This window comes from Agelaius tricolor, unplaced genomic scaffold (genome assembly GCF_023055355.1).
Source record: "Agelaius tricolor isolate 1412-34295 unplaced genomic scaffold, bAgeTri1.0.p SCAF_3, whole genome shotgun sequence".
In the NCBI taxonomy this organism is placed as follows: domain Eukaryota; kingdom Metazoa; phylum Chordata; class Aves; order Passeriformes; family Icteridae; genus Agelaius; species Agelaius tricolor.
Window position 1 is genome coordinate 37,208,793 of NW_027269263.1, and position 26,737 is coordinate 37,235,529.

General features: G+C 39.6%; 1 protein-coding gene across 2 annotated transcripts in view; it reads right to left on the reverse strand.

Annotated features, from left to right (window-relative positions):
- SRGAP1 (SLIT-ROBO Rho GTPase activating protein 1) overlaps nucleotides 1-26,737 on the reverse strand; it is a 139,220-nt gene that overhangs the window by 16,240 nt on the left and 96,243 nt on the right. The window contains exons 8-16 of one of the 2 annotated variants that reach the window (XM_071423524.1): nucleotides 25,858-25,959; nucleotides 24,198-24,395; nucleotides 23,994-24,078; nucleotides 20,143-20,170; nucleotides 17,131-17,164; nucleotides 14,004-14,064; nucleotides 13,785-13,862; nucleotides 12,152-12,286; nucleotides 2,179-2,284 (exon numbers count right to left, since the gene is read on the reverse strand). In XM_071423524.1, the coding sequence (XP_071279625.1) occupies nucleotides 2,179-2,284; nucleotides 12,152-12,286; nucleotides 13,785-13,862; nucleotides 14,004-14,064; nucleotides 17,131-17,164; nucleotides 20,143-20,170; nucleotides 23,994-24,078; nucleotides 24,198-24,395; nucleotides 25,858-25,959 (827 nt within the window). Of the gene's footprint in view, nucleotides 1-2,178; nucleotides 2,285-12,151; nucleotides 12,287-13,784; nucleotides 13,863-14,003; nucleotides 14,065-17,130; nucleotides 17,165-17,672; nucleotides 17,776-20,142; nucleotides 20,171-23,993; nucleotides 24,079-24,197; nucleotides 24,396-25,857; nucleotides 25,960-26,737 lie in introns of both variants that reach the window. The other variant, XM_071423526.1, reaches the window with a different exon arrangement.

Genomic DNA, 26,737 nt, shown 5'->3' on the forward strand with positions numbered 1-26,737 from the left:
TCAGACTTTATACATGCACAACTGTAAAAAAAGCTTGTAACAATCATTGTGAAATGTGAAGTTCTGCTGATGGCTGTTAATAAGCAGTGCTCCTCAGGGCTCAATGGCAAGGCTGGTACTGCTTAGCATCTCCATGAATGACCTACACAAGGGGATGGAGGCACACTCAGCCAGCTTACAGGTGATGCCACACTGGGAGGGGAGCAGTAAATGTGCCAAAGGTCAGACACAGGGCTACCATTTAGAAGGACCTTGACAAGATGGAGGAATGGAAAAATGGAAATTCATTCCACAGCATTTGTGACTATATTAGGAAGAGAAAAGGCAGCAGGTTAAGGGAATAAATGATTCCTTTTCCAACTGGTGCTTGTGAAGTTGCACATGAGGTTCTGTGGCTAGTTTTGAGAGACTGACAAACTGGTACAAACCCAGAAAAGGACTACTACAGAGATGGCTGGGGAGCTGAAGCATATGAATTAAAATCTAAAGCAGAGAGAAGTGGGTTTGTTCAGCCTTGGATAAGAAAGTTACATTTTTTTGCAATCTCCTACTATATATAAGATTATTAACAAGAGCAAGACAGACACAGGTGCAAAGAGATGAGAGGCAATAGACACAGCAAGGGCTATTCCAATGAAAGCACAAAAAATTTCTTTACTATAACAGTGACCTAGTCCTGGGACTGACTGCCTGGAGAGGCTGTGGAGTTGCTGCCATTTGAGGTTCTTGACTGGCCAAAGCCTTGAGCAACTTGATCTAACTTTGGAGCCTTGCGTGGGAGGCTACACCAGGCTAGGTCTGCCATGAGACATCATGACTTCATGTGGTCAAGCAGGCATAACTGCATATGCAAAAAGCAGAATGGGATTTGCAGGAAGTCAAATAATGGGAACATTTTTCCTGTAGATGCATCAGGAGCAATTAGGAGGCAGTAAGGTATTTAACCTGCTTTCCAAATTGCATTCCTGTGGAGAGCACAGATGCAGCTAACATGATCACATAACAAGTACAACCCTAGACAGCTCTGGTCTATCTGTATGTCTCTGCAGAGGAGAAGCTGTGATGTAATTTACATGGTGTCATTTTTGGGGGATGGATTCAGTTTCAAATGAATGGTTATTTTCATAAAACATAAAACAGATCTCTGTCTCTCTCTTAAATACTGCTTGAAAGTGGTTCAGAAATTGCTAGAAGAAAGGAAACAGGAACAGCTGTGACTACAGGCATGAACAAATAACCTGGCTGCAAAAGACCCTGTTTCTATAGGAACAGACAGGCTGGATGAAATGGGGAAGGTCACAAAGACAGAATGAATCAGCAAAGGGCAAATTTAGGAAAAAAGAGGAAAAAGGTGATAAGAAAACAGATAGAGCAGGAAACAGACAAATTGACAGTAGAAAGAGAAAACTTAGAATCAGGGCAAAGTGCACATAAGCAAAATTTTCTGTGAAACCACTGGGGTCAGCAAAACCAGAGAGGGCCATGAAGGACTGAAGGAAGAAACACAGTTCAATTGCCTAGCCTGTCTTTTATTTTCTCTTACAGGAAGAAGAAGTTTTTTCTGGGATGATGAAGACATGAACACCACTTTCCCTCTCAAACAATCCTCCTTCCAGCCTGTGTTTTGCAACGTGAGAAACAAACTACTCTACATTGAAGCATACTCAGGGGATGTGTCCTCTCTGTACTCATACTCCTGTTATCAGAAAACAGAAGCAGCAAGACAAAGTCTCACCCTGGCAGTGCCTAGCATCAAACAGGTAGCTTGTAGTGCCTGTGTTGCTTGAATATACTGGGGTTTTTCCCATCAGGAGAAATCAGTTTGAGACAAGGAAAAGAAATGCATTTTTAAATTGCATAAACTAGTTTTAATGTAGCTACAGTTTGTATTTGTTATTTTTCTTATTGGCTTATTCTGTTGCCAGCTTTAATGTTGTAGACTGTACTCCCCATTTCAGACAACACTTTAATCTGTCTTATTCAATTCTGGACAAATGGAATTTTCATTTGAACGGAATCCAGCGTTTTCATTCTATTTCCACTGCCAATTAGAAGATCATATTTTGTGTTAAATGGAGCTCAAACGTGAATTCTACATAGAGTATGAGTGAACCCAAAGAACTTCAACAGCAGCAAAGGAAGGCAGAGACAGCTGCAGCAGCTGGGGTCAGTACTTACTGGTTGAGGAAGGCGAAGAGGTATCTCATCACTATAAGGACCGACCTGGGCAAAGTAAGGAGCAGTTTGCGGATGTGAAGAGCCCTCTCATAGAGATTGTCTATTCCTGCAAACAGAAGAAAGTGTTTTATGTTCCCTTGTATATGATTGTCAAAAAGAGCATTCAGTCAATTTACTCAATTTACTTTGACTTTTTATCATCACATGCCTCTAGTCAGTATTGTCTAATTCTGGCCTATTACAAAAATGAGATCTAGAAGTTCTTTTCCCTCTCATTAAAACCATACAGCTTGAAAGTAACAGTTTTTAAAGAAGATACAAATCTGTCTAAATCAAACACTGGACACTTGCTGAGCTTTACAGCTCACAAAACCACAAAATCAGTACATAAATAACCTGAAGGAACCAAGGAAAGATGCTGGCCATTCCTTTCAAATACAGATGCATTCTCTTAATTTGAATTTTCCTATCAGACATTTAATCCGATCACCAAGCTTCTCTAGCAAGTTTTCTTAATCAAATATCCAGCTATAACTCTCTTAGTGGCAAAATAGGAGAAAGGCCTTTTTTTTTTTTTGGTATGGAGCCAAGAAACACAAAGATTGCATTTTTCTCAAATGATTTTATAGCAGTCCACGGAAATTCTTCTGAAGTGGGAAGAATCATCTGATAAAAGCATCAGTTCCTAATGTCTTGTAACAAGGATGCACTATTTTCCATGCTGGTCAGAAAGACTGTGTGGCTGCAAGTCGGGCAATGATGGAATAAAAGCTTGAAGTGTTTTTCAGAAAAAGCAGTATCTCAGTTTTTAACTCAGTGTGTTTTCTGAGTCCACAGTAAATGACACTGTGGGAACAACCTCAAATTTCAGTAATGCTTTTTATGTGAGCCAAGAAAGTATGCTGCAATTAACAAAATCTAGGGGAAATCTTAGCAGACGAAGATGAGAAATCCTGTCCAGTGGCACTAAAGTGGATATTCAGCAACTTGGAAATCAGAAACAGGAGCTGATTCCAATAGCTGAAAAACAGATTGTACCACAAAATGTGGTATTTAGGAGTGTACAATTAAAAGAATTACTTACATAAAAATGTGTTAAGTGAAAGCGTACATAAGTAATACACATCAGAATTACTGGCATTATTTATGTGCTCTTTGGTATGGCTATTTAAGTATTCATTTGCAGATGCAAAATGTGTGTTGACTTACATTTCTTAGAAGAAAACTGGTATCTAGTAATTATTATTTTGGTATTAAAAACTAAGCATCAGAAGAGGATGTTGGCAGCAAGACTTTGTTTGCCACCTAGGTGTTATAGTTCACTAGGAAATGCCAGTGCATCAAAAGGGTGTGAGATCTGCTCCCACATCAGCATTCACAGGAGATTCTACTGGCTCAGCACCACTAGTGTGCTGGAACAAAAGATTCTGGGATGGGATCAGACTGGCCTCCATCAGAGTTTCTGTAGAAGCACAACTGCCTACCACTGCTTGCATGAAGAAGTCCATTTGGCTTATGGTATCTACTGCAGAGGCAGAATAGAAAAACTCTGGCAGGAAGTAAAAATGTATTCCCCAGCAGAGACCCTGAAGGCTGGACAGTGTCCCTGGCGAGCTGCTGCAGAGCTGGTAGGAAAAAGGACTGCTGACAAGCTGTAAAATTTATAACCTAATGAGTCACTCTGAACCCAAACACTGGCTGGAAATCAGTTCAAGCCGTCTCAAGTGGAGCATGGGACCTAAAATTTCTTTTTATGTTTCTTGTAAACATGGACTGCATGAGTCAAGAAATACTTCTGATTACTGGTTAAGAACTGGTGTCCACGGCAGGGACATGCCAAGTCTGGGAGCTGCTTGCATAGTGAACATCCACAGAGCAACTACAGTTGTCCTTTCCCATTCCAGTGCATCTTTCAACACTCCTGCTTCAGCAGCACATGTGTGCTGCATGTGGGAAGCTGGAGGGCAGTTTTGATGCAACACCAGGACTTGCATTCTGCATTACAGCCTTTCCTGGCTAATACCTTGTGCTACAGTCCTGCCTCCTCCAGACAATTCTGGAGACTGGCCCTGCTCCAGGTTCAGTCATTTCTGAATTCAAATCAGACCTGAGAAATGCACTGGGCTGAGACCCAAGGTGGGTTCAGCAGCTCCTTCTAGCAGTGTGTTGCCTGAATGGCTGCAATAGCTCTGTCTAAACTAGTGAGCTAAACCAGGATGGGGCACACTGGCAGGCAACTACCACTCAGTAGTTATCACACTCTCCAGTGTGCTTGTGGTCCCTGCCAACTACAATTTTTCCAAGCAATTCCTGGACAAGTTTGACAGATACATGAGTCAGGAACCAGTCCCAGTAGGCAGCACAGAGATGGTGGAGCAGGTACAGATATTCTGGCTGTGTAGTCATGTATTGAACTATCCCAGCTGTCCTACTAGGAGCATGATCAGTACTAAGTACTTGAAGTGACCTGCACTCCATACTGAAGCAGTTACAAGCCATATATGCTTGAATGAGAGGTGTGTGTTACCAGTATTTTCCTGGTAACACTGGACCCAGTTTCCATGAAAGTCCCTTTATTGAAAATCCAAACTACTGTCAAGTGGTAAATTTATGTACTTTCAACATTATTTCAAGAGGCTGCACTGATTTGATTTAAAGGAGCTAGGTAATGATGTAATGTATTTGCATGCTGTTTTGAAATGTGGAGCTGAATTTCCCTATTGCTTGAGTGTATGCAGCACATGAGTGTTTGGGTACTTAGGAAAGATGGAATGAATACAGAGCAATCTTTTTACATGCAGGCAGAAAGAATTTGCAGCTCTGCTGCTTCCCATGCAGAGAAAAGCTAAAACATTGCTTTGCCTCCAATGGCTCTGCTAAAGAGAGCCTCAGGGCAGAAGGACCATCCACGCTGGTTGCTGCAAGGAAATACTGGCAAGCTCAATGCTGGAGAGAGCTGGACACACCTCCCCTCTCACAGTACTTCTGTTGGAGACACTCTTTTCATTACTCTGATTTTTTTTACCTGAGTGCCTGATGAGGTATTACCCATTTCTCAGCTAAGAAAACAGAAGTGCTTGCTATTACATGATTTGTCCTAGTAATGCAATTTAACTGCTGAGCTGAAATAGAAATCAGGGGATTTGAAAACTGGTTCATTACTCTAATGATATGATGAGACTCATATTCCCAAAGACAAGCAAGAGGACAAGCCTCTGGCAAGGCCAAACACACTGAGAATTAATGTATTTTTTCTGACTGTGGAGAGAGACAGGGAAGAGAGATCTCTATGAAGGACACAGGAATATCAACTACAAATCAAGACTAAAGTCAAGTAAATATCACACAGTGAAATGGTTATTATTTTCTAGTTCCCAGTTCTCAGAGCAAAGCAAAACTTTTGGAGCTCTGCTCTGACACATCTGCCTTCCAGACCCATCTCTGCCATGGGGGTCAAACCCACAAGCAGGAGAAGTTTCTTGTCAGCAAAATGAGAAGCTGCTTGTTGTGGGAACACTGTGCTTCTGTCAAAGCAGAGCACAGGAGATAGTTGTAGGGTGAAACAAGAGGAGGGGAAGGAGGCAGCTTCTGGAGTTCCATGACTGTAGCACTTTGTGGAAGAGCCAGGCACCTGAGCCAGAACCTTCATCAGACAAGAGTGGAACAAGTATTCTAATAATATAAGGAATTTTATTTTCTGTCTATCCATAACATTATCTAGGCATCTAAGTTTCTTAAGTGTTTTGGATCTAAGAAGCCTCCACCAGTTACTACAAAAAATGAAAAACAGAGAGCTCAGAGGTCATTTAAGTCTAGTCTTAGCCTCTGACTTCACTTTAATCCCCTCTGAAAGATGTCTGTTCAACTTGTTCATAAAATCCTCCAAAAAGGCAGATCACAAGCTCCACAAGAAAATCTGTTGAGGTGCAATCCTACATTGCTCTTGGAAAAGACTTTATTTACTGATCTCACAGGGACTTACTCTGCAAATGTTCCATGCCCTTCATCTGGATGAATGAATCCAGAAGAGATTAATGTCATTGCATATATTTATCAGCTAGCTGCCTCTCTCTCAGCCACACACTAAGGACTGGTTCTCAATCACACAGATAGACATAAATCCTAGGCACTCAAGCCTTGAAAAGTGTGATCTTCAGTCTCCAAGAAAACACTGGAACCTCTTCTGGAGAGGCACTGTCACCTTCACTGACTGTAAAGACACACAGAAACAATGAATCTCTACTTTTCTCTTCCAGGAGAAATAACAGTTTTAACCACCTGCTCACTCATGATGAGGTTTTTGAAAGGTAACTCCAAATTAAAACAGATCAGAAGTGAACAATCTACCACAGAAGAGTAAAGGAAACCTGAGAGGGGAGAAAACACAGTTACTAACAGAAGCCCCCAAAACACAAATAAACAAAAACTAAATTAGAACTGAAAATAGGGTACATTAATCCCAAATAATATTAAGAAAATGTAAATTAAAGTTTAATTAAACAATAACTCTGAGGTAGTAGAGCATGTAAAAGGTGATATACTCAAATATATCAATGCAGTGATGCAGAATACAAGTCTTTTGCATGAGAGCAATTACTGGTGGCTTCAAAGTATTTTGGACCAATTGGACAGCTGCATACTACTCTGTTGTTTTAATTTAAAGAAGCAGAGGAAGCTCTGTGGTTGGTCATACACATGGCCTCCCCTGCAATGGAGGTGAGACATGGTTATCCAACTGAGAAGGTTCAGCCTGGGAGCCGGCAGAGCTCAGAAACACCTGAAAACATCTGAAAGCATCTGAAACATCAGTTCTGGACTGCAAATGTTTGACCAGCCTCTTTAGACAGGCAGCCTCCATGGGCCAATCTCAGTATGAACAACAGGACTGCAAACATTTGGCAAAGGGAAGATATTGTTGATCAAAACACATGGAAGGATAAACCTGGTGTCAGCAGCTAATGAATTGTGTTACAACCAACATCCAGGGCTGTGCAAGGTAAGCATATTTCACAAGCAATGGGAGCCCAAAGGAGGAAGCAAACAATGGTAATGTAAGATGTCTCTCCACTTTAGGACCATGGCTTTGAAGGATAAAATCCAATGTAATATCTCTTTGTGGGGGTTACTTGCTATTTCCACTTGGTGTGGTACCTACTAGTAACAGTGAATGCCTAATGCATATTTTACACACCATGAGAATGCCAAATGGGACTGAGTTACACTTGCAGATGTAATTTTTATGGTCAATTTGCAGCTGACAAGTTATCTACATGAATATGTATTAGTGCTGAAGTTAACAATTTGTGCCTCTTTTCATTTTGGTGAGGAGTCCAATCCAGCTCAAAGATATGTATATATTAACTCAGCAATGCCACTCACAGCTCATTCAGATCTATTTAAGAAGGCATTACAAGAGGACAAACACAGCAGTCTCCACTGTCACTTATGGAGGAAAACACTTTCTATTTTGTTGAAACTTTTTCATGGAGAGTTGACAATTCAGAGTACTTTTTACTCTTTAAGTAATGGGCAATAGTCTGGAAAAGAAGTAAAATAATTTTCTTTCATAATGTTTATGTCTTCAGGTAAACAGGCACTGCTGGTGGCAAGGGATTAAAATGATAAAAATCAGAAGAAAAAAAGGACACAAGTTTTCAATCACCTTGCCATTTTTGTCTATGAAATTTAAGGCCAAGGGAGATGAAACCATGAAGAACTGTAACGCTCTGTGCAGACATTAAGCAGTCTGAATAGCTCAGGTGTGTCTCCTGCTGCATGGCACAGCTATCTACGTAAATGTGGACTTAAGTAAGCCATGTGTGTAAGAGCTCACACCAGGAGAGAAACTGCAGTCCCCAGCAGTGAAGTGGATCACAGCCAGTCCTACTGAGCTCAGCTCCTGCACCTTCTGCCTCCAGGTAGCTCCTGTTACAAATTCTTGTCTTTGGCCCAATCTGTTCCTATAAAGGGGCAGAAAGAAGTGCACTGGGACTCCCCTCCTTCCCACCCCAACCTTGGATTGTCCTCTGGATAACAGAATGCTGCTGGGACCAAGAGTAGCCACTCCTAAGGATAAGAAGAAACCATTATGGCCCATGATCAGATGGATTCTTTATGTTCTGCTCTACCTTTCATGCTTGCTCTGGCCCAGCGCATACAACTTTGCCCAAATTTCATCTAAATTAGATCATAAGCCCAAACAGAATAACATTGTTCTCATGAGTGTAATTAATACAAATTGCCATAAAAATCACGGTAATTTCACATTGTTTCCACTGTATTTACAAAATGGAAAGCATTAACTTACAATGCTCTTTTTCATTTGGAAATATATGCATAAATGTAAAGGAATTTCTCGGTGGCTGTACTGAGGAAAGGTTCATTTTGCAGCTGTAGCCTCAAAATTATGCCTGACATCCATAACTAAGTACTTCAGTTTCAAGGGGTTTTTCACTGGCAACATCACATTTCCATATAAAATGTGTGACATTCTGCCCTTTTATGGTTTCATGTGAACATTAACTTCACAAATTTCCTTTCTCCCTCTACCCTTCTGTAACAATTTCTGCCAACAATTAAGAAACCACACTGACATTTATCTTGAAAAACTATTTGAAAAGAATGTTTATTCCTTTCCTCAGTGTTTTTCAGATCATGAATGCAACATGAATTAAGAGTATTTAAAAACGCATAATTAAACATGTGAAAGTTTTGTGGATTTTATGTATCTAAAGAAGTTACATTAACCTAAGTTCTCCTAGAAAAAGGGAGTCTGGCCCTGCTCCCATTAGCAGGAAGACTGAGATACATAATTTGTGAGGCCACATAAGCACATGAAAAAACCTAATACAACTATGACTGATTCAAAGTGTGAAATGAAGGAGAAATCTTGCCTAGACAATTTCCCTTTTTGCAAGATATCCGGTGTTAAGGTTAAAATATAGCAATGGAAATGGTGTTTTAGACCCACAGTTTATGACAGTGTGTACCATGTAGGTGCTACACAGTGTATTTAGAAATGCTGGGGGTTTTTGTTTGGTTGGGTTTTTTTTTTTGGTTGGTTTTGGTTTTGTTTTTTCCCAACAAAGCATTCTGATTCCTTGGAAGTGGTGCATCATTCAACAAAGCACATAGAATAGTACACAGCTGTAAAAATACTCTGCCTCAGGCTTCTCAGATAACCAGAAGATGCAGCCACACAGCCCCTTGCTCTCAGCATATGGTTCTGGGGCTGGCTCTGGGTGCAAGGTACAAGAGCTGTTCTTGTCCTCATACTTCATTTAAACTCCCCCCACTGTGACAACACAAAGCAAACTCACCCTGGTGTGCTCACAGAGAAAGCCCCCTTTGTCCCACCTTGGTCCACACTTAACTCTCCTCCCTGTGCTGAAGGCATTGATATGCCATTTCAGCATGCCCCTAATGATAATCTTGTGAAAACCAAACCAAATAACAAAATCATCCCCCCCCATGCTTCCCCCAAAACCTGTAAGAAAACAGATCTCAGACTCTTACAACATATTATCAGACTAAAATCCTCTGCTTTCCTGTACAACAGCACTAGCAGAAGTCAAAGCTAGCAGAACTACTCAGTCATTACACCTTGTTTCGACAAACTGTCATAGAGATGACAATCCAGATTTATGACATCCTCAGAGAACACTCAGTCTAAACCAGGATCAGATGGCAACACCTCTTTCTCAATAAACATTTTAAAATGTTGTTGTGAAAAGCAGTGACTTTGTTCCAGGCTATTGTTGTTACTGATTTCAGTTCTGCTGGATGATACTATTATTTAAATAAAAGGTTGGCAATTCTTTTGCAAGAAAATAATTAATTGCCTACTAGGAACATGCAATAGTTGGACATTCTCTATGGAAAACAAGATCTAGCACTAGGAATCTAGTATTCACAGCCATTTTTCTGGAAGTTCTTAACAACAAAAGAAATACTTTTTTCGGGGTAACTGAACTGGAACCCTCTCAGACAGTGATGCTCTGGGAGGCTGGTGAATCTCTCCTGCCTGTGCAGGTGCCACACAGATCTGTCAGCTCAGTCCATTGAACTTCCACTCCTCTTTCCAAATACCCCATCCCCTCTTCAGCACCTTCAACTGTGAATGAGAACTCTGAAATCATCCAGGTTCCTCTTCTTGGAACACATTTATAAGGCTGTTCTGGGCAAGTATCTTTGCATCTCCTGAGCATTCACTCATATAATCTCTGTAAACTGAACACTCATTCAAGGTATTTTAAAATTTAGTTTACATATGTATTTAAATCTCTTCAACAGAGCAGACTGCAGTAACATCTTCATGCATAAGAACCACCATTTATATTTCTCTTATGCTTAGTAAAAATAATGAAGACATAAAAACATCAAATGGGCAGAATCTGATAGCAGGAACTTTGAGAAAGAAATCTAGTACAAATGTTTAATGATGAAAGTGATTATTCATTTGAACAGCTTATCCAAGAATGTGGTAGATTTTCTATCAACCAAAGCCACTAAATCAACAAATTTTTCCAGCAGATATGCTTTAATTCATCCAGAAGTTATGGAAACCAGCTCAGGATTATTAGGCAGAGTTCTATCATCCCTGTCATGCAGAAAATCACTCAGTCAAAATGATCCTTTCTTACATTTCAATTTCTGTGACTTGCAGAGATTTTCTGGGCTGTGGCACCACAGTCAGTTAAAGCTGAACTGAAGCAGAACCAGGATTGTGCTTCCTAAAAAGACACTGTCCCCCTCAGCATCAGGGATCAGACTGCTAAATTGTGTTTTTTAGGTCTTTAGGACTCCTCAGTGCCACCAAGTCTGTAAGCAGCAACAGCTGCAGAAAACCCTGCAAAACAATGATACCAAAACACCACACATAGATGTGATCACAGTGCTGCACGTACCTGTTAACCTCCAGGAGAAACTACTGCAATCCTCCCTGTGGGGGAAGCAAACCACACACACTGTGTCCCCCAAGTAGGAGCCAAAAACCACACCTGACTGCCAGCCTGGAACACTGTGCACCCACCAACTGGTGGCCTTGCCTGCTGGGCTGAGATCTCTGCCCAAATAACAGTTTGGAGAGCCTGACCTCATCAATATCCCAAGGGACTGGCTCTCATTACTTGAGAAACTGCCTCTTTCTCCATTTGGTTGAAGGGGCAAGTTATAAAGGGAGAGTAGAAAGGAAATTCTTCCTCAAAGCTAGCTCCTCTGACCGCTGTGCCCACAGGGAACAGCAAATCTACTGATGGCTGGCTTGGCCTCACCCCTCAACACCTGCAGGGGTCAGTGAATTGGAAGAGGTTTTGTGCATGTCACAGCAATTCACTCAATCCATTGACAACTTTCCAAATTACTACAACCTCTCCATGTCTGGTCATGAACACCAGCAGGACACAGATCATGCAACGCTCCTCCAAGGCATCCCATTGCAAATCCTGTGTGGGAAGGCAGACCAGGCTCTCTTGCAGACAACACTCAGCTCTTCCCCTCCTTCCCTGCACCCAAGAGTTTTCTGGGTTAGATTGGTGGTTTTCAGCAGAACACAATAAAGGTCCAGAATCACACAATGTTGAGCAGTTAGTTACTTATTTACCAGTGCTGACCCCAAGCTGTGGGGCATGAAAGCCTTGGAAAGTAACACAATCTGTTTGCATGTTCACAACTTCATTCACTTCTGTCTGCCTCAGTGCACAGAGGAAAATAATAATGTGTTTAAATTTAACTATCCCTTGTGTACCAAAAGATATTCTTCCTGCCCTGTTAAACAAAGAATTGTACTGTACATTAATCCCAATGGGAAAAGGGAAGAACCACAGCTGTGAGTATGACTAACAACTGAGCCAGACTGCTACACACAGCAAACAAATAATCTCAGGAAAACCTGTGAAGTTAGCTGTTTTTTCAGGCTACTACTGTGTATCTGAAAGTAAAATCCTATTGAGAAAAATCAGAAGTTTATACTTACTGATACAAGAAATAAGATCATTAAATCTTTCCTTAGGAAAGACAGGATTTTCCAGCCCTCGGAAATAGAGCTTCAGTACTCCAGCAACTGAGTTAATGTCATGGTTACTTTGGTCGTCTGCCAAAGGATTTTCACCTTAAAAAGTAAATAAAGTGAATGAAACAGACATGCAGGAGCATTCTTGCATGGAACATTTTTAGAAGTGAGTGACATTTTGGGCGGGTTTTGTTTTTAGTATGTGGGAGGTGGCAATGCAAGCATTCAAGTAAGATAATAAACACTGATTTAGAAATCCCAGGCTATGATTAAACTAAAAAAAGGCAGCCTAAATAAAGCTTCCTTAAAATTACATAACCTAGTGATCTCTTAGGTCCTGAACTTCCAACTAGGTATTTATGGCCATGTTGTGATTTACAGTTAGTAAAATAAAAAAACCAAACACTCTTAATTGAATAGAGTTTTGCAGACTTTTCTTTGGAGCCCTACATAAAACAAATGGAGTTAGACCACTCATTGAATTGAATATGTGTCTTCATTCTAAAAAGTTAAAATATCAGGAATATGTGCAACTACTTTGATGAAAATCTAACTGCAACCTCATCCATGACTGAACTGTTTTATTTATGTAATTTTAAATTACATAAATAATCTTTATTTTGAAACACTTTAAAATGTATGGATCTTCAAGGATAACGCTACCTAGGAGGAGGAGTTAAAAATAAGCAGATTTAAAAGCTGCAGAGTGAAGGGATGTGGCTTCTCTTAGCAAGTGAAAACAGCTGCTTTATGTATCTTGTCAAAGAAAAGATCAGGTTTAACAAGATATATATAACTAATATTGGGAAGCAAAATACTGTGCATATTTTTTATGCTTTTAGTCACAAGACTTATTTCTTCAAGGGTTTTGTCATTTGCAGATGATCTGCAGAAATTTTCCCTAGAAATTAAAACAACCCAGCTTTTAACACTCAACAAAAAAGAATGTAAGATTTACAAAGATTGTAACAATATTGCTTCAATACACTTGGAGGATGGCTGGATCCTCGTTTCCCTAGCAGAACAATCCAAGCTGGGTGTTGCAAGCCACTGATATTGAAAAAGCTGGCTGTACTTCCTGGCATTTTTCATGTAATTCCTCCTGTGGGGGGCTGAAGTTTCCTTTGGGAATGAAAAATGGAATGACCCTTTTTTTAACTCCCTATTTTCCTGGATTATGATGCAACTTGGGCAGAGGGGCCAGAAAGTTAAGCACTTGTATTCCAGAAGATCAAGCAACAGGACTTTCAAATTTCATTAAGTAGTCTCTTGAATCAAATTAAACTCATTACCTTTCTTTTCTGAGGATCTTTAAAATAAAATATAAAAAACCCCTATTATTTGCAGTTTACCATTAACAAAAAACTAATGTTTACAGTTGATTGTAGAGTCATATGCCTTTTTTAAACAAAATGAGAAAAACCCTCAAGCTCCTAGGACATAATGGGGGGAAAACCCACCCGTCATCATTGGACTTCATGTTTAAGCATGTGATGGTGGAAAGTCTTAGGTGCAGCACACAGAGAAAATTATTAGAATTTAAAAGATTTTAAAATGTCAGATATTAAAGTGCTCAAATAAATGAAAATCCAATTACCTCTCTCAAATGAATTTTTAATATCATTGACTTCCACCTGGGAACCAGACACTCTAAAAATCCCCTGATGCTGAAGACCTGCAGAAAAGATGGGAGACAGTGCTGAAAGATTACTTTAAGATACTTAAAATGTGTATTTTAAAAACTAAGGTGCTAAATGAGTAATGTCCAAGACACACAAAAAAGGACAATAATGAAATAGTTTTTTTCAGAGCTTACCATATAAATTTATAAATCTGATACAGCTTTCCACAATAAGAGGAATGACTTGCCCCGAATCCTGCAAAAACAAGAGCAGAATGAGTGAGCTGCAGATCAGAAAGAGGAAACCTCCCTGCTATGGCCTCAATATGAAAATGCACTTGGTCAATCTAGATGGACATACAGTGCTGGCAAAAAAACACCTAAGAAAAAATACCACTTTTAACAGAGGTCTATTCCCATTTAGGGAGGGAGGAAAAGGAACAGGTAAAGCAAAGGATTATGGTTCTTAAAATCATTTCTTCAGGAAATTCAGTTCTCTACCTCTGTCACCATATCTGGCTAACACTGTATGTGACATCTAAGCTCATGCATGCATTTTAGATTTCTGAAGCAAAATGAGTTAAAGCAGTAAATTTGCCTTTTAAAAAGATTACAATTAAGAATAATAATTAATGATGAAGATGATTCCTCTATATCTATTTAACTGACCTTTCTTTTCCTGGTGAAGAAAATCCTACATTTGGACCTAATTACACAGGACCCAATTCCTCAATGTGGGGTTTTCTTTTTGTAAGAAGTTTATCACAAACAATTTACAAGGCTTTTCTGGATTTGCTGGACTATGAGAAACATTCTTGGAGCAGAGCCACTAAATGACATTGCATGGGGTACCATGATGTCTCCCTCCTGACTGAGACACTGCTATGGGCTCTGCTGGTTTGTGTGCCCTGCCATGGGGCAATGATGGGCTGGCATGTTGTTTCTGGCTGCTCTAAATGGCTGGCAATCCCTGGGTGCTGAATTGCAGCTACCCTGAGCTGAGCATGTGGCTCAGCTGCTTTGTCTCTATGCACAAGGTTACTGGGAAAGGGAGGTCACAACCTCTATCTCGCCACCTGCAGAGCTCAGAAATCACAGCTCCTCATCTCAGCAATGACACAGCAGTAGGTCTGTAGCTACATTTTCAGCTCCATAAATTGTTTTAAAAAGGGATAAATGGTATTTGTGATGGGAGGTGGAGAAGATGACTATATAATAATTATATTAGTGAGTTACTTGTCTTTTTCTTTTAAACTGCTTATTTTCCAAAATAACCATTGGAAACTTTTTGTTTTGGCACTTCAAGAAATGGATATTTTAATCCAAGTGACCAGAAGTTATCAAATACAGATGAAAGACATAAATGATATGATTAAAAAATATTTGGAAAAGTTGGTGCTTATGCTGCAGAAATTACTGTTTCATAAACAATCTTTGAATTTCTTGTCTTGGAAGCTGTAATTTTTCTTTCCAAATGAATTTCCAATATGTAAGTGCTCAGAGAATTGACTAATTCATTTGGAAGTTTAGTATAAAATCAGTCTGAATTATAAAATCATTAATTCAAAAGTACCTTGTAACTCAGAATATATATTTCCTCTTATAAATTAGTACTTTGTTTTCATGCTAAACTACACTAATGGGAAGTTTATGAATTAAGCTCAAGTAGAAAAAAACAACAAAAAAGTTTGAAAAATAACACACAGTAAAGCAATTGCACCTCCTGAGGTAACCTAACCCCCTAATCTTACACGTACTCTGCACTGTTTTAGTGGGGCTTACAAAAGACTGTTACCACTAACTCTGCTATTTAAACTGTGGCTTGTTTGTCTCTGAATTTGAAACCTAGCAAAGACTGGCTAGCCAATAACCAGTAATGGCTGGATTAGCATTTCCTCTTTGACTTGTGTCATGATTCAGTAAGAGCTAAATAAAAAACCCCTTGGATCAGGTCAGTTGTTAAGCCCAGGAACACCATAATCTTCACCAACACTCAGCAGCCTGCCTCTCCAGAAAAGCAGAGTATTAGCAAAAATGCACAACATGCACCCCCATCTCTTGTTAGTAGTTCATGGTTCATGCAAAGAATGTAAAGCCTAGGAAAAGAGTGTTTGCAGTAAGAAATTACAATAAAACCCAAAACCCAAATCCCTTTCATACCTGTTTTTGGAGAATCTGTTCAGAACCACACAAAACTTTGTACTTAAGTAATACCCCGAAATAATCTAAATTAACAGCTTTGCCTTTTGGATCTAATCAATGAAAAATAATTTGAAGTAACCATCTGTGTTGGTGAGTGTCAAGAACAGTGACCCTACTGCTACTGTGAATTTAATCTGATGTGTGAAGTCAGTGAGTGGATATTTGTGACTAGTTAGAATTTCTTACGATGTAAAACTCAATCACAAAGCAGTTTGGCCTGACACTGTATTTCACTAGCTGCGCCTGTCAAAATGACTCATCCCCCCCAGGAAAGACACGGTCTTTGGGCAGACAGGCTGTCCCACACTGGCAAATCTGACATAAGGCTACCAGCTTTTCTGACCTTTCCTTTTGAAAGACTAATTATGTAGGACTCCCCACTTGCAAGTAAGCCCTGTCAGCCACACTGCCATGTTCCCTTGTGAGGGAAAATGATGGGGTACCATTTCTCCTGAGTTGCTTTGTCCTTCTCTAGTCATGGGGCTTTCACTGTGAGAATCTCTGCTTCCTTGCTTACTTTAACCTTTCAGCAAGAAACTGCTCATGATACTTATTTATTTCTCATGTGATGATTTCTAAAGGTCTTTGCATTTCATGGCACCTCCTGTGTAACAGTAACAATGAAAATAATAATTTCCCCTTTAGTTGTACTGAGGATGACTGAAAGCTTGATTCAAAGACAGCTAAATCAATACAGTGCCACTGAGCACAGAATTTGTTCTGCAAAATGTCTGCCACTAGCTATACTCAACAAGAAAAAAAAATCCCTGTAATATTCAAACCAAATTCACAGAGCTTGCAGTCAATAATTTCATTCATTGCATTTATAAATGTATTTTTACAATTTTTCAAGATTTCTTTCCTGTAGCTGTGTCAGCTGTGTCCAAAGGCACAAACTGTGATGTGGGCGAGTCCTTGAAAATGAGTAAGAGAATATCCATCATTTAAGACTACAATCCCTCCAGAGTTCTGCTCTGGTTTAGTTTTGCCTGCTATATTTGTACACTCATTTCTTACTGCAAACCTCTCCCTCCAGGTCTCTGAAAGAACTCATTTTGAGCCAGGCAGGAATGCAACCCGAGAGCGAGGCAGAGCTGTTCTCTTGTCACCAGAACGATACCTGATGTCTCGTGTGAGAGTTCCTTCGGCCTCGGCTAGAAGCATTATTAGAAACAAAAGTATGAGAAAGAAGAAGATAGTAAATACAGCAAAGATACAAGATCCAGAATAGTGTTGATCACAATTTCACACAATATAATAAATTCCTAAAGTCATAGGAAATCAAAATCTGGATATCAAACCCAGGGAAATGCTGCTTCTCCACAGACTTTGAACACTGGATGTTATGAAAATAGCAAGCAGGAAATTGTGGTAAATTGTGGGATGCACTACTACATCCTACCTACTACATGGAGCAAAGTTTCCTACTAAAAGCAGGCTGACAATACTATTCCTACTTGATTAACACAACTGTAGGGAGGCTAATGTGAGAAACGAATCCCTCTCTTTCCCTTTGACTTCAGGAAGTATTATATTGATCAACTGGGAAAGAAGAGCCCCAGGACAGACTTAAACATAATGATCTGCCTCAGCTTTGGTGAGCTGGTGACCATTATAGTAAGAAGTGTTGAGATCAGCCACGGGGGTGGCTGGTGCCAGTACCTTGATGAAGGACTCCAAATCACCATTAAACAACTTAGCACTATACTGTGATCGGGGTCTGGGCTTCCTGTGTTTCTGGGGCTTAGGGGGAAGATTTGGAGGCCTAAGGGAAGGGAATATGATTACTGAGCAAGGTAGAATTAAGTCACACAATAAAATGAAATGTCTGTAAGCTCATGGCACAACAGAACATTGTAAAAGGGAGCAATAAACACAATACTTATCAAATAAAGACTTTCCATCAAATTTAAGTGTACCACATTAAAGAGCGGAGAACTCCCCCATTAAGAATTACTTATGGATAAATAATGACATTCTTTATGAATCCCTGTTTTGCAGTTTTACCATATAAATTTATTCCAAACACTGCATAAGTGGAATGGCTTTTTTTGTTGTGGTCATGCATAAAATGTGCAGCAACCACTGGAATTTATCCTGCCAGCCATGGCAGAACACAGACCACTCGAAGCACCTCTTATCAAGCAGAAAAGTTGCTTCATGTTGGAGAAAATTCAAATGCAAATTAAAGCTGCTCAGCACACTCCTAAGATGCTTCAAAACCAAACTGTCTGCATTTTCAACTAGAGCCAAGAAAGTTAAACAGCTTTAGCCTTGCACATCCAACCAATTAACAACTTCACACATGAAAAGAAACACCTTGCTAATTGGCTAATGGAATTAAAAGTATATCAACTTGAACAAATAAATAAAACCAGAATAACACATAAAGAAGTAAAGAAGAACACACAAAACTTTGGTCTGCAAAATTTACCGAGTGTGTTACACGTGGTGACCAGTACTGAAAGAGATTACAGGAAATAAATACTGTTCTCTAGATCACAAACTACTTTGTGAATGTCATGTCAACAGTTAAATGCCAACAGCTTCCTTAGTTCCCATGCACCAGCAGTTTCTACAGGTTTTTTGGACTTAGCAAAAACTCAAATGTTTTTGGGGGACCAGTGCGAAACAATAAGGCATAGAGCATTCAGCAGTGGGACTTCAGTTTGTTTGAGTACTGTCAGCTGTTTTAAACTCATCTTTAAAGATATCTTCTTCCCTTCCACAATTTAACTTTGACCTTAAAGAAAATTTCTGTTTGCATGTCTAGCAGTCCAGAAACATAACTGAACCTTGGGGCAAGAGGCAGGGCCCAGCCAAAGCCCAGGAGCTGGTGTGAGGAACAGATGGGCAGGCCCTGCTCCTCAGAGTACTTTTCTCTAGGTGACCAGCTGTAACAAGATATGAGGCAAGATGGCTTCACTGCTCCCCCACTTTGCTAAGGCAAAATCATTGACTGAATCCACCATCTCCTTTCAGTTATTTACACAGCAGGGAACTTAGGATGATGTAAGCCTGATGAGTCGCCTGCATTGGAGTCAAGAAAGGAGGTTTTTCTCATTAGACATGAACTTGTTGATTTCCATGCATTCCTGGAATGGTAGCACCTGGAGGCAGAGTTAAAGGTACAGTTGTCAGAATTAATGGCAGCAACTGAGAAGAATGCTCTGATTTGTAACCACTTTTCAACTGAGGTCATGTAAGCTAAGAAGTTGAGGAAGTCCAGCTTCACAGAGCTAATAGAGAACATGGAGTGGTGGGAGAAAATCCGATGTAAAGTCTGTAGAGATGTCCTGGAAACATCAGGACCAGGAAATATGGTTCTTGAAGGCATTGGGCAAGGATGTATTGCATGGGAAGGGAAGGGAAGGGAAGAGTGAGACCAAGCAAGCTGGGCTGGATGTTCCTGCTGTAGCCAGGCAGACTGCTTGTAGCAGTGATACATACAAGTGGCAGCTGCAAATTCAAGCAGTTGCCATTGCCCCCTCCTAGTCTCTGGGGGCTGCAAAGCTTATCCAGGTTTATATCTGGAGGCAGCTTCAAAGCTGTGGCATTACACAACTGAAAAAGTACATGCAGCACAAAGCTGGGAGATCTTACACTGAATCCCTTCTCTTCTGTGGATATATAGAGCCGTGTCAGTATGGAACACATGGATGCAGGAGGAGGCAGGTATTAGTGTTCAGAGCTGGGTTATCAAAGACACAGCCCATTGCCCAAATTGATCTTCCTGCCAGTTTCTTTTAAACTGTGTATCCTGACCAATTGAATCACAAACTATGAGAAGCAAGGTATCTCTGACAAGTGAAAAATATTTCTTTTTGAGCACTTAAGTCCCCCCTGCAACTTCCAAATCTGATGTGTAATTCACAAATATTTTTGATGATCTCCCAGCTTGTCCCACCCTTGACATTGGCCAGAGCAGCTCACAAAAATGAGGAAGATGAATGGTCTGATCCTTTACTCATCAGCATGCTGAAACAGAAATGCTGAATGTTAAAACACACAGGGTCTGTACATAATTTATGAAACAACGGCAACCAGCCTTATGAAGTTGTCCTAAAATTTGTAAATTCTAAGATTTTACCTATTTTTTAACTCTAAACCAAGTCAGATAAAAATATCTTACCTTGTTGTCATGTATTCAGCTCTGTGACCTAGAAAGTTCAATAAACAGGAAACAATGATTTGTAGGTTTTAGGTTGAAATTTTTGTATCTAAATGATACTTAGCAAATTATTTTTAATCCTAACTTTTGTACTACCAGCAAAAGATATATAACTATACAACAAACAGGGCACTGTAGTTACCTAGTGTCTCCACAGTTCCACTTAAAATACAAACACAACCCATCTTATGGAACAACTTTTAAGGAGCCTACCCAAAGATTTAGAGTCACTTGATACTGTAAATAATTTCAAGTAAAATTCCAAACAATGTCTATTGTTGGTGCTCATATGTTTCAGTGACTAAATCAGTATGGAAATAGAGCTGTGCCAAGATTAGATTACATCTCCCCCAGTGCCTTGTGCCTAAACCTGTTCAGTGCTGAAAATGCAGGGCTCTAGACATGAGTAGTTATTAAAAGACTGCCTACTCTCTTTTCTCTGTGTATTACAGGAAAAAAGCACAACACTATCACTGAGAAACACCACAGAGAACTGCAGGGAACTGTAAAGAAGCAAATATCATATTCCAGAAAGGCTCCTTGGCAGATCAACAGACCAGTAAATTAGGCATGACTGACTCATCATAATGAAAAGCAAAATAATGAAACAGGACAAAGATCATGGTATGGTAAGTTCCAATGAGCCCAGCATTGCCAAAGGGAAATTGTGCCCTATTAATTTAGTAAAAATCTTTGAAAATGTCAGTAAAATACTGGATAATGAAGAATCAATTCAATTAATTTACTTAAGCTTTCAAAGGCCACTGATAACTTTCTTCACAGGAGGTGACGAAGGAAGCTAAACAGCCATGGATAGAGTGGCAAAATATTCTCACTGATCAAAAACTAGCAAAGAAAAGGGAAACCCAGTGGACTTATAATGGTCTTTTTTCATCATGGCAAAAAATGTAGCAGCCATTTACTCAGACCTTCCCATTAGGACCATTTATGCAATCCAGAAGGCATTTATTAATATCTTGAGAGAACACAGCAGCTAAGGAAGCAGAACACTGTGCAGATAACTGAAATACTTTTGTATCAAATCATGACAAAACTGTGAAGGCCTTTAAAGGGGTTAAGTGACATACACTGCAAACAAAATTCACTATTAACAGGCTCAAGTAAGGTATTAGTGAAGAATTAAACACCTATGCCAGTGAACAGATCTATGGATATGATCTCTGAAAATCACTTTGAGCTTCACTTGGTCTAGGTCCAAGTACACGTCCCAGTTTGAAGGTGACACCAAACCAGCTTTTCAGACTCCAGGAAGAATGAATAACAGTGATATGAAAAACATACTATTATGTGCCAGTGTTCAGATGCATGCAAAGTACTGCACAGTACTGAATATCCTAGTCTGAAAATATATTTTGCAATACTAGAAGAGTGTGGATCCCCTCAAAGCGGCACAAAGAAAAAGCTCTGGGAACAAACTCTGACAGTAAGACATGTGAATCTTGCTGGCATCTATTTCAGAGAGGTGAAAAAGAGAGATCAAAGAAGAATATGAAAAATAACCTATGACAGAAAAAGAGTAAGCCAGGGACTTCTCCATACTCAGGTTACTACGGGAAATTCACTGAGACTAAGAATTCCAAAAATAAACGTTAGTAAAACAGAAGATGTTACAAATGCTGTGCCTGGGGGGTTTTAAACACATCTTTGTTTAGGGCAAAAGGTGTCTGGGCCTTAGGGGAATTTCTTCTACAACTCCTTGTTTTCTTTCCTGCATTTCCCTTTGCTTTGTTGATTTCTTCTTTCAATAGATGAGCCTTTGGATCAGAACTAATGCGACCATCAGTAATGTGACCATCAGTGTGTGTAAATTGATACTATGTTTAGTATCAATTTCATTTGAGTGTTTTTTATTTACTTTCCAAGTTTGTAGAAGCAGATTCAGCACAGAGCACTTCATCTATCTTCCCTGTGCAGATCATGAATATGTATCTGCTGTGTTCATAAACAGCAAGACTGTAGTAGTGAGGTGATGAACCAGAATAGAAGCCAAATGCTGTTAACATTGTGGGCAGCAGATGGAACCTGGATCTATTCAGCCTACATCCTTACACTCTATAGTTTTGAATGAAAGCAAGAAAGGGTGCCAAAGGAAAACTTGCATTTGAGACAATCCTCTCCTTCTCCCCACTTTATTTAACACAGCACACTGTGTTATTTGTCTGCAGTCTTGCTGATATTAAAGTTTCCAGAAAAGGCAATTTGAGAGGAGCAGGGGAGCAGTTCATGTCCTACAAATTAATTTCTATATTAGCTACAGCAATAACATTCATAATACCACTGTAATTTGATCCTTTCAATCCTCCCCATTCAAGAAACTTTCAGAATCCAGGTCCTCCATCCAAGACATGGGCATTTTAATGCAGGTCATGCCTCAACTGAAGGGGGTACTAAAACTTCTTAACCTGTAAAAATGATGGCTCCAAATATCAGCTTTCAATGTAAATGTGTATGTTTGAGGTACTATTTGTATGTGCCATGCTATGGTGCTGGGACAACAAATACGTGCAAAACCACTGTGGGCAACACAGATTAACTACATGGGGGTTACAGATGGTGTGTAGAAGGGAACTCTTCAAACAGAATAGTCCAAGCATGCCTCAGCATGGCAGAATGGCCCAGAGCCTAACGGCAATTTATCACTTGGGTCACCCTGCTGAGAAGTTTTTCTTTAGGCTTCCTTTCAAACAATTCTTTCCTTCCTTTTTTCCAACACGGTTTATGCAGCAGATTTTTTTGCCTTTTATCTCCCTCCCTTTCACTGTATTTTTCCAAAGACATTTTCAATGAGCTTCCAGAAGAAAAATGTCCTCTTTTTTTGACCAAAGTCAGCTGCACACTGTTTTGTGTGAATAAACTGTTCACCACACACATTCAAAATAAAAATCTTTTAAATGAAAACTTCCACTAGAAAGAGGGTAACATAGGTAGCTGTCTAAAAACAGGTACCATCTTCTACAGTTCAGTTTTGAAAGAAAATGCTGCTTATATCCTACCCCCAACCTCAGTCACTCCCTGGACAGAGGCACTGTTTGGGTTATAGCCACTGAAGTGCTAACAGCTGTTCAGGCACCTCCACATGATTTGGGGATCTGGGCTTTTGTATTTAAAGCAAAAGGAGATGTGATTAACTACAGATACTTGGCAGTAAAAAGAAAATAAGCTGACACATCTCTTAGAGTAATTATTTTAGCAAACAGGTTTCCTTTCTTGAGTCTAAACTTTAAATCACAGTCTTTAACTTCCAGAAGAAGATTTTTATTCTTTGTGGTGTAATCTCACTTCCTCTCAAGTCCATTCCACTCTGTGTGTCTGGTCTTCAAGGTTTGTACTGCAATTCCCCTTTTCCCTTCAGTGCATGAGGAAGTGTCTGTTGGGAGGGCTGGTAAAAGGCTGGAGCTGTGTATAGTGTGTGATTCATTAAAAACCTCAAGTCAACAGAAATGGTTAGGGTGTAGAAATACTACATTTGTCACAGCTCTTAAATAAACCTGCACTGATTGTGTCACTCTCCTTGCAGGCATGAGATTTTTCATTCAATATTTCTGTTGCCAAATACAGTAATTTGTCTAAACACCTGTGCAGTGGAAATAAGTATGTGTTGAGGAAATAAAATCAATTTACTGTGTATACTCTTACCACTGCACCAAAACTGTGATTGGTAAAAATCAAATCTATGTTTACTGGACAATTAAGCTTTAAGTTTTGTATTTTTTTTCCTGTGTATCTTTGGCATTTCAGTAGGTTCATTGTATAGTTTGGAATCACTTTTCAGTTTACTGCGTGATATTTACCTTCTCCGAGTGTCCTCTGCAGCAAGTCATGTTTTGCTTGAAGTTTTGTGATGAGATTGCTACCTTCCAGATATTCTCTGAATTTCTGTAGAAATGCAGATGAATCTATTACTATGCATGACACATAAATCCCAGGAACTTCTGGGTAATGATTACTTCAGGTGTTTGGTCTGCATCAGATAAATGAGGAAGCAACCAACATACCATGAAATAGAACTGCTCTGTTTCCTGCTGGTTAGCTCTTCTTTTTGCAATGCTAGGCTTACTCAGGTATGTCTCAGAGACTGTTGACTTCACAGACTCTGTTGAGCGACTGTGCTGGAAACACTCTGACACATCATAATCTTCAATGGTGACCATATCTTGTATTGTCTGCAGGGTAGCCTCTGTTGTTTTCTTAACCTGGTATTAAAAAGCAGAGTTTGCCAAATGCCAGATAAATATATAAAGGAACAGCTTAACAGGGAAGCTCATTACTCACAGTAATTCTCTGGCACACTCCCCCAAACAAACTGGTGTGTAAATGTGAAAAGTCAGGTGTGCGATAACAGATATCTATGTAACAGATATCCTGTCTCATTCTCTGCTTTATCATGGTCTAACCCACAAACACAGATGCACCTTGTGTTGACCCCTGTACTGTGAGTGCTGTGATGAGGGCCACAGTAATGTTCAGACTGCAGAAGTGGAATACATTGTTGACAGAGAGGGCTCAAGAAAGAAAAATTTCTTGTTTGTTCTCAAACCAGACTCCCAGCCCTCCTATGACCTATGGAGCACCACTGCTCATAGTGGAAACCCAGGCATGGATGCTGTGGACAAGGGATGCAGTTTCCACAGTGCAATAAAGTAACTGCTAAGATTCACAAGGATGTGATTACTTCCCAGTTTTGCTTCAGATGGAGTCTCTAGTAGGGTCAACCAAATCATGAACATGTCTACACACAACTCCAATGTAGTCAAATATCCCTTCCATGCCTGTCAAACATGATTTTTCCTGCTATGCTCTTGTACTTCATTTCACTGAAAGAAATTATCTTTCTTCTTCCATCTTTGTTACCTTGAGAGACTTTCTGAATGCAGGTGGTTGTTTTTTATTTTATGACTACTGTACACGTCTCATGGACATTAATACTTTGTTCTAGATATTCAACATACAAACTAGAATGAGAAAAACTGACATCTTGAAAACTTATCAGTAAAGTACATGAAGAAACTAAATCATTTCTATGTTTCCTTTTAGGAACAGATTCTCATGTAAACTGAAGGACTTTAACATTGCCTCAACTGTGATAAAAGTGCATTTTATTTCCACTGCCAGAGCAGGGGAAAGACAACAGCATCGTTTTTTCTGTATTTTACAAAAAACTGCATTTTTTTTGCTAGGTGAGCTGTTCCCATCACAGGCATTCATTAGTCATGTTTATAAATAGCTGTAGCTGAGAGCCTAAGAGATCTTGACTCAGCGACCACAAAAGACATTTCAAATTCCTTTGTACTACAGAAGAAGCAAGTTGAGAACTGGACAGAGGGTGGTCACAAAAGACAATAACTGTTCTCAGTGGCTTTCTGTCACAAGAATTTAAAAATATGTGCTCTAACAAGTTTACACGGAAGCATCTGCAAAACATGGAACTCAGGAATGTAAATGTATGGACCGGTAAAAGACAAAGTTTCCAAACCTCTGTAAAGCAGGTGAGGATTCACCTTAGCCTATGTGCCAGTATTTGATGTTTAAAATTAAAACCACTTAGACAGATTGGAGCCACTTCAGGGTCATTTACATGCTTTTGGCAAGGTAGAAAACACTGCACCTTCCTGAAAATTACGTTCAATGCTTAGCCCTTGTAGACATAGATCTTACCTCCTCATTTTCAATTTTGAGTGTAGCCAATCGTGACTGCAGTTGCTGATACCTAAGCATAAGCTCTGCTTGCACAGGTTGCTGGGCAGAGACCTGGCAAACCTAACAAAGAATCAAAAAGAGCTGTAAGATGCAAGCAATTAAAAAAAACAGTCAATAGTCTTGCTGTTCTTCTTAAAACTAGGTGAATTCCTACCAAAGCTATTAAAACTTAATAAAGCAGACAATAAAATGTGCCCATCTAAATTTAAAGTACTTATGTGCTGTAAAGTGTGAAAGTATGTACTACAGCTTATTAATAAAGAGCACAACACTTTTGTATGTGTGCTTTTTATAGCTTTTGTATCACACAGAAATGCAAACCCTGGAGTTATCTTCAGAAAAAAAGATGTACATGGGTGATTTCAAATTCTGCTTTGCTACTGGCCTTTGGTGTAGCAGAACAGGGCACAGCTGGGGTACCCCATATGCTTAAAATCTCCAGATGATAAAACAAGAAAAGAAGAAGGGGGAAAGGCTGCATTGCAGCAGGAATAATTTGGAGCAGCTCTGTAGCTGCTCTCAAATAGCACCCACAAACTCTGTTATGAGTGATGCAGTTAGTAAAGACAAAGTCACTGCTTACACTGGTGCTGGGCTGAGCACAGGTTGGCCAGCAAATTCATAGCAATGCCATTATAAATGATACAGAATATAGTAACACTTAACAGTTTTTATGTGAGAACTTTGAAGCAGCAGACAGTGCTGTAAAGTTTTGCAAAATGTTATTGCTGATCCACTGACTTTCAGTAGCTTTTACCAAACTCTTCGTAAAAGGGCTTGGTAAATGATAAACTCTCTGTCCTGGTATACAGAAACAGTCACTTGGGGATACTTGTCA